The 7,709-nt window shown below is 42.4% G+C and overlaps 1 protein-coding gene and 1 long non-coding RNA gene across 3 annotated transcripts; both read left to right on the top strand.

Annotated features, from left to right (window-relative positions):
• Nucleotides 1-2,277: 2,277 nt before the first annotated feature.
• LOC135563020 (uncharacterized) lies at nt 2,278-3,602 on the top strand. The gene is made up of 4 exons (XR_010460206.1): nt 2,278-3,021; nt 3,109-3,285; nt 3,376-3,437; nt 3,520-3,602. It is a non-coding gene; the product is annotated as an uncharacterized LOC135563020 (long non-coding RNA).
• A 42-nt stretch (nt 3,603-3,644) lies between these two features.
• On the top strand, nt 3,645-6,050 carry LOC135563019 (putative nuclease HARBI1). Of its 2 annotated transcripts, XM_065005664.1 has the most exons (5): nt 3,645-4,025; nt 4,105-4,140; nt 4,239-4,791; nt 5,073-5,184; nt 5,279-6,050. In XM_065005664.1, exons 3-5 carry the CDS (start codon nt 4,723-4,725, stop codon nt 5,647-5,649), a joined length of 552 nt encoding a protein of 183 aa, XP_064861736.1. In that variant the 5' UTR covers nt 3,645-4,025; nt 4,105-4,140; nt 4,239-4,722; the 3' UTR covers nt 5,650-6,050. The 2 variants fall into 2 exon arrangements, with proteins under 2 accessions (XP_064861736.1, XP_064861735.1); XM_065005663.1 differs by having other exon boundaries at nt 4,105-4,791.
• The last annotated feature ends 1,659 nt before the right edge of the window (nt 6,051-7,709 follow it).

Below are 7,709 nucleotides of genomic sequence, written 5' to 3'. Positions count from 1 at the left end.
GAAGCTGTTTTTGGTCATAGGAAATGATAGCGGAAATATTATGTGCAAAAACAGTTGAGATCAGTGTAAAAACCCCCCACAAAATAGCAGAATTGGTCAGGAGCCCGTGATATGGCAGCTATCCATCTCTTCAGCGCCATGATTGCAATTACATGTACTCAGTAAATGTTTTCATTAAAAAGTAATAACATTTTGTTGTTTATAAGAGGGAATATGTTTTGTCCTGGAAGGCCTTTTATAAATGAGAATTTCAGAACATGTACCATACAGAGAAATGTTATCTCTTGTTATGTTATAGATAGGTAAGTGAGCACCACTTAGTGCTCTTAATAATGGAATTATTTCAGAAAAAATCAAAATCATCCAAACCAAACAAAGCTGTTTGCTTTGATGTGAAGTCAGCAAATGAGCAAAAAGTTAAAAGAAAGAATAAGGCATCAAACGTATCCCTGAATAAAGGAGTTCATTGGAGTATTGTTGTTTACATTGAAAACTCACAGAAAACTACTACAGGTGGATTTTATTTTACACTGATGCAGTAAATCTGGCCCCAGAATGTTAAATATGTACATAATCTGAACACCTTCCGCGTCACACCCTGAGTTCCACTCCCAGACCCATAAGTAGGTCCAGCAGTGGGGAAGTAATGGCTTCAGCGCCGAAGGAGATGGCCGCCGTTTTACGATCCCGTGACCTATTGTGCTATTGTGTATGTTTTTTCACATTATTTGTAACTTATTTTGTACGTAATGTTTCTGCCACCGAAATAGCTTCTTGATATCAGAGCAACGATTACTCACCCAGGACTGGAGGAATTCTTCTTCTTCAACGAGTCGGATTGGAAGGATTTACTTCAGACACCTGACAAGGCCCTCATCCCATCATTCGCAGGAGGAAAAGATGGAGGTATCGTGGACGACGGTCCGGGTGCCTTGTAAAGATCCGTCGCCGAGAGTTTTTTTTACCATCGGTCCTATTAACCAACGTATAATCAATCGATAATAAAATAGACAAACTACGAGCACGTATATCCTACCAACAGGACATCAAAAACGGTAATATCTCATGTTTCACCGAGTCATGGCTGAAAGACGACATGATTAACATACAGCTGGCGGGTTTTAAGCTTTTTCGGCAGGATAGAACAGCGGCCTCTGGTAGGAGAAGTGGCGGCTGCCATTGCAAATTTGTAAACAACAGCTGTTGCACGAAATCTAAGGAAGTCTCAAGGTTTTGCTCACCTAAGGTAGAGTATGTTATGACAAGATGTAGACCACACTAGAGAGAGTTTACATCTATATTTTTTGTAGCTGTCCATATACTACCGCATACTGATGCTGGCACTAATACCGCACTCAATGAGCTGTATATGGCCATAAGCAAACAGGAAAACACTCATCCAGAGGCGGCGCTCCTAGTGGCCGGGGACTTTAATGCAGGGAAAGTCAAATCAGTTTTACCTAATTTCTATCAGCATGTTAAATGTGCAACCAGACAGAAAAAAACTCTAGACCACCTTTACTCCACACACAGAGACATGTACAAAGCTCTCCCTCGCCCTCCATTTGGCAAAGCTGACCATAATTCATTCCTACTGATTCCTGCTTACAAGCAAAAACTAAAGCAGGGAGCACCAGTGACTCGGTCAATAAGAAAGTGGTCAGATGAAGAAGATGCTATGCTACAGGACTGTTTTGCTAGCACAGACTGGAATATGTTCCGCGATTCTTCCAACGGCATTGAGGAGTACACCACATCAGTTACTGGCTTCATCAATAAGTGCATCGATGACGTCTTCCCCACAGTGACCGTACGTACATCAAAATTGTTTTTAAAAATGTATGTATCCCTTCTTACATCAGCACAGTGAGGTTAACCACCACCATCTTGCACCATCTTGCTATCCAGGAAGAAACTCAATATTCAGTACACACATCACATAGAACTGTCAATATCTTTTTAATGGTACTTTACTCAGCATGAAGGTATCTACTGAATCTGTACTGACCCACAGTAGCTTTGACTTAATATAATGAACTGGTAAGATCTGACTTTATTTATTTGTAAACTTTCTCTTGGAGCCAGAGACACCATGATTGTTCAGTAGTTTAGAAGAGGAGGAATAATGGAGGACTGGTCTTTCACTGTCACGACTTCTACTGAAGGTAACTCCTCTCCCTGTTCAGGCAGCGCTAGGCATCGCCGGTTTACTAGCCGCTACCGATCCCTTTTTCCTTTTCTGGTTGTTTTGTCTGTGTTCCTTTTCACACCTGGGGCCTGTTGCACAAAAGTAGAATTAAGACATCAGGGATAAATGACTCAGCTGAGCTCAATGAAGCCAAAACATGTGCGTCCAGGCTTAATTGGTTGCACAAAGACCAAGCCAGGATGAGCAGACACGGATTCATTAAGCCAGGTGAAACCAATCCTGGATAGGTGCGCGCTCACGGCTCACTCAAATAGACCCCGCCACAGATCACAGATTAACTGATTTACCATGGCAACTAGAGCCGCGTACTTTTCCCCGTCGGAAGCACAAATCCTCATGGAGGCATACGAGGAGGTAAAAGATATAATTAAGAAGAAAGGCAACACCGCCACAGTGATAAAGCAAAGAGAAAAAGCGTGGCAAAGTATTGCAGACCGCCTGAATGCGTAAGTAGTGCACAATTACACACTCACCGCTCCGCTGAAACATCACAATTACAATTCAAATATTTAATTCACATCTCCAAAAATGCAGTTGTACTGTAATTATGAAACGGTTAAATTTTTAATTGAAATGCACTGCAGATATGAGTGAAATTGTGTAAAGTAACTCCATCACACTGTATAAAGCTATGATACATTTTTTGATATTTTTACTGAAAACAAGACAAAAATACCAAGTAATTTTTTGCAGTGTGACTCCATTAAATGTGTGTGTGTGTGTGTGTGTGTGTGTGTGTAGATTAAACATGAACGGGCCAAAACGGACATGGCAGCAGGTCAAAATCAAATACAAGAACATTCTGCAGAATGGTATGGTCCCTGACTAATATTTAACAAAGCACAAGCATATATTGTACCCAGAAGGTGCCTGTTCACACATTGTCTGTACTGTTTTAGCAGTGAAAAAGAATACCCACAGACAAGGCACGGGTGGTGGGTCACCAAAGGCTGACCTTACCCCAGCAGAGGACATGGCCTTGGAGCTAAATAAAGGCAGGCCCGTCTTAGAGGGGATCCCTGGGGGGAAAGAGACGAGCATAGGTTCCTCCCAAGATGCCACCCGCTTCATTCAAGGTATGTCCTTCCATCTCTACATGGGATACAACCACATTCATATTGAATCAATTTGGACTGTCTGACTTTGGTTTACCTATTGCCTTGCAGTGCCTGGCAGCACTGTGTTCCTGTTAGAGCCACCAGCACAAGCACCAGACGATGCTGATCCAGTGAGTACTCCATCAAAGGCATACTGTAGGCCTGGCATGTCTTGTCTACTAGCTTCAATATGAATCCGATTAAATGTGATAGGGTGAAGGCCCCAGTGCAGCAGCAACAGCACATGATGGAGACGATGATGAGGAGGAGACCATCTCTCTGGATTCCAGAAGGCATGAGCTGGATAAGAGCGTCTGCTAAATGACTTAAATGTAATGTAATGATGAGGTATCATGTTAAGACTGTGAAAGTACTATTTACTCTACAATGGTGAGGAGTCCTCATCAAAATCAAAAAATCTAATTTCTTTTACAGGACCCAGATGCTATACAGTGGGAAAACCAGCCTGGCAACATAGTGCGTATTAATAAAAGGACACCACATCCTGCCAAATTCCAGCTGCGCTAATTGTATTGTGTTCACAGAGCTCACAAGCTGTCAGAAAGTTGTATGGCAACCACCTCCGGCGCCAAATAGAACTGGCAGACATAGACATTCAGTACAAGAAGAAAAAGATGGAAAATCTTGCACTGGAGTCCGAAATAAAAAAGAGGACAATTAGGAAACTGGACCTTGAAATAAAAAAACTTGAGAGGGAGGTGAGATATGCCTTCAATGTACACTGTATGCTAACTGTAACACAAATGTATTAATCATTATTTTTCTTTCCTCCCCCAGCTCCAAGAAGATGACACAGCTCAAAATAAAAATTAGGTATATTCTCGTAAAGTCAAGTGAGCCATGACATATGAGCTCTTATTGTGAGCACACAGGACGGTGGCATCTTTCTAAGGTTTTTTTTATTTTCCCAGCAATCAGTACAACCAAGTCATCGTTATAAGGCATCGCCCTCTTTTGCCCACCCCCCCAGCACCAGGTGTGGCCACTAGCCTATATGAAGGCCCAAAATTGTGTGTTCCTTTCTGCTCTGACAATGGCATGCCCATTCGTGCGAGATGTGGTGGATGAAGAAGCACTTGTGCTGAGGAGAGCCTTCAGGCGAGAAAGGGTCTTCAGGGACCGGTTGGACCCACTGGCCTTCCCTGATGACCATCTATATGAAAGATACAGGTTTTCTGCAGATGGCATCAGGTATCTATGCAGACTACTGGGTCCCAGGATTAAGTACCGCACTGCACGGAGCCATGCACTGAGTGTGGAGCAAATGGTTTGTGTGGCCTTGCGCTTTTTGCTAGTGGAGCCTTCCTGTACTCAGTGGGGATGCAGAACAGCTGAACAAGGCCACAATTTGCCGCACAATAAGGAGTGTGTGTCTGGCTATCAAAGCATTAGCAGATGTCTTCATCTCCTTCCCTGGCCACAGAAGACTCTGTGACATCAAAGAGGAGTTCTATAGGATTGCAGGTAAGAGGATCTACAAATTACAGGACAACTGTTAACACATAGTAGGATACTCATTACTTTGTGTGACAGGTTTCCCCAATGTCATTGGTGCAGTGGACTGCACACACATAAGGATAAAAGCCCCCTCAGGTGCCCATGAGGCCGATTTTGTGAATAGGAAATGCTTTCACAGCATTAATGTTCAGGTGAACATAACTTTTTGATATTGTCCATTGACGAACACTCTGCATTGCCAGTGATGTGCATTGATTGGTGTAATATTCCTCATCTTATGATTTCAGATGGTCTGCAATGCTGACTGTGTGATCAGCAATGTTGTGGCAAAATGGCCTGGCTCAGTCCATGACTCCAGAATCTTTCGGGCCTCTGAAATCTATCAGTGCCTATCACAAGGTAAGCCACACAACCCCTATTTATAACCATCATGGCTGTGTCAAGAATATCACTGTGTTTATGAGGTAGTAATGATGAGATTTTGTGTTGACAGGTGAATTCTCTGGTGTGTTGCTGGGAGACAGGGGGTATGGCTGCCAGCCTTTTCTCCTGACACCTTTCACAGACCCCCAGGAAGCACAGCAGGCCTACAACCATGCCCATGCCAGGACCAGGGCCAGAGTTGAAATGACCTTTGGCCTCCTGAAGGCACGCTTTCACTGCCTTCACAAATTAAGGGTCAGCCCTGTTAGGGCATGTGATATTACTGTGGCTTGTGCTGTCCTCCACAATGTGGCCTGCCTGAGGAAGGAGAGGGCCCCCAGAGTGCCACCAGCCATGGACTGGGACAATCCGGCAATCTTCCCTGATGACGACAGTGGCCGGCTGCTGAGGGACCAATATGTGTTGAATTATTTTAGTTAGTATGTGTGCTTTCAATTTTGGTTAAATATGTCCTGCGGTGGCAGAGGAATTTGGTTTTTTTGGGTTCGTTTTTTGACGAATTTGGCCTCTTATGATGTTTGTGCGGTATACTGTGTGTAATACAAGGCTGCAGGGAGGCTACTGCATCCATTCATTTGTCTGTTCAGTTGATGTGTATGGATTTGTCCTGCATTTATTTTAGTGTGCAGACATGCAGGGTGTGTTATATACAGACCTTTGAATGTGTATGTATCATTTTGTATAATATGCTTGGATTCTGTGCTTTCCATCTTGTAGAGTCACTGTGACTTCAGTTTCGAAAGGAGCTGATGGTTTACCTGCTTTGTTTTGTCCTTATTCAATAAAGGAACATAATGTTACACATTGTGTTTTTATATTCATATGGAATGTGTATTTGTTTATATGACAGAGTACTAGGGCCACACTGAAGAAAAAGGATAAAGTCATAAATTTATGAGGCTGGTTCTTTCTGCAGAAAAGCTACATATTGTTTTTACAGTTTTGATACTTATGACAATGTGATACTTAATATTCTGGCACATCAGCATGTCTTTGTTTATGAAACCATACTGAAGTACAATTTCACGAAATGCCCCACATCTGTCATTTTAACAACTGTCCTCCTTTAAAACAACTGGTTACAATATTATGACTTGTGTTTTTTTCCCCTCTGTGGCCCTAATATTCTATCATTTTATATATAGCCTTATAGTCTATGGGAAACTGTAAATTATCTAATGATAGCAACATCATCTAAAAATCATTTTTTATCCAAAATCATTGAAATTAATGATCACAAACGTTTAAATAATAACAGTGGGTCTAGTTATATGTGATAACAATGTATAGTGAGCAGTGAAATAACTATTGGTTTCCATTTGTGGTGACTGCTGACTGACATTAGGGATGAGATTAAATAGATCCTGGAATTTAGCCTGGTCTGGAGCAGGCTAGCTCCACAGAATAAATCTCCATGGTAATTTATACCATAACATATCCTCCTGCCCCCTATCCATCTTTAGTGCAACCGGATTACGGATCAATTGAGCCAGGATCACCAAGATATCCTGGCTTAATCCCTTATCCTAGTTTTGTGCAACAGGCCCCTGGTTTCAATTGCTTTTATTTCTGTGTGTATAGAGGGCACCTGTTGCCTGCCTTAATTCGTGCAGCATTAAGCTTGTGAGTATTTGCGTTCGATTATCTATGCTGTTTATTGTTTTCGCTATGACGTACGTGTATGTAGTGTCGGAACTGTGGTTGTTCCTCCGTGTATTGACACGAGTTTCTGTTCCTTCCAGAGCGTAGTTTTGGATTTTCATCTGTGCCAATTTTATATTGGTGGACTATGTGTGTGTGTGTATATATATATACATACATATATCTATATTAAACACGCTTCTCAGAAATCCCTGCTCTCCTGCGCCTGACTCTTACACCTCTCACCGAGATGCACCTTATCACAGTCACCCTCTGGAGAAAGAAGCTTACACACACACACACACTTTGTATATTTCCACCACTATAACACTCTTGAAATCTTATATTAGAGACACGGCTGTTAGTTTTACAGCCCTGATGTTAAACATCAATTTATTTTTCTCGTCCATCTATACACAATATACCATAATGAGCGAGTTCTTCCATGCAGGCCATGGAAGAACTGGATGAATGGCATGATAATGAGCCTACATAAAATGAGTCTACATAAAATGTAATTGTGTTCGTTGTCCGTAGCTTATGCCTTCCCATACAATAACCCCACCGCCACCTTGGGGCACTCAAAACGTTGACATCAGCAAACCTCTCGCCCACACAATGCCATACATGCTATGCCATCTGCAATCTGCCCGGCGTGCCAGTGGCCATCAAAGGTGATTCTTTGCCAAATGAAGTTGGTTACAAGCCGAACTGTAGTCAGGTCAAGACCCTGCTGTGGAAGATGAGCACGCAGTTGAGCTTGCCTGAGATGGTTTCTGACAGTTTGTGCAGAAATGATTTGGTTGTGCAAACCCAGTTTCATCAGCTGTCCTTGAAGC

The sequence above is a fragment of the Oncorhynchus nerka genome, linkage group LG20 (assembly GCF_034236695.1).
Source record: "Oncorhynchus nerka isolate Pitt River linkage group LG20, Oner_Uvic_2.0, whole genome shotgun sequence".
Taxonomy (NCBI): domain Eukaryota; kingdom Metazoa; phylum Chordata; class Actinopteri; order Salmoniformes; family Salmonidae; genus Oncorhynchus; species Oncorhynchus nerka.
Note: the sequence above shows the minus strand (reverse complement) of the source record. Positions and strands in the feature narration are given on the sequence as shown.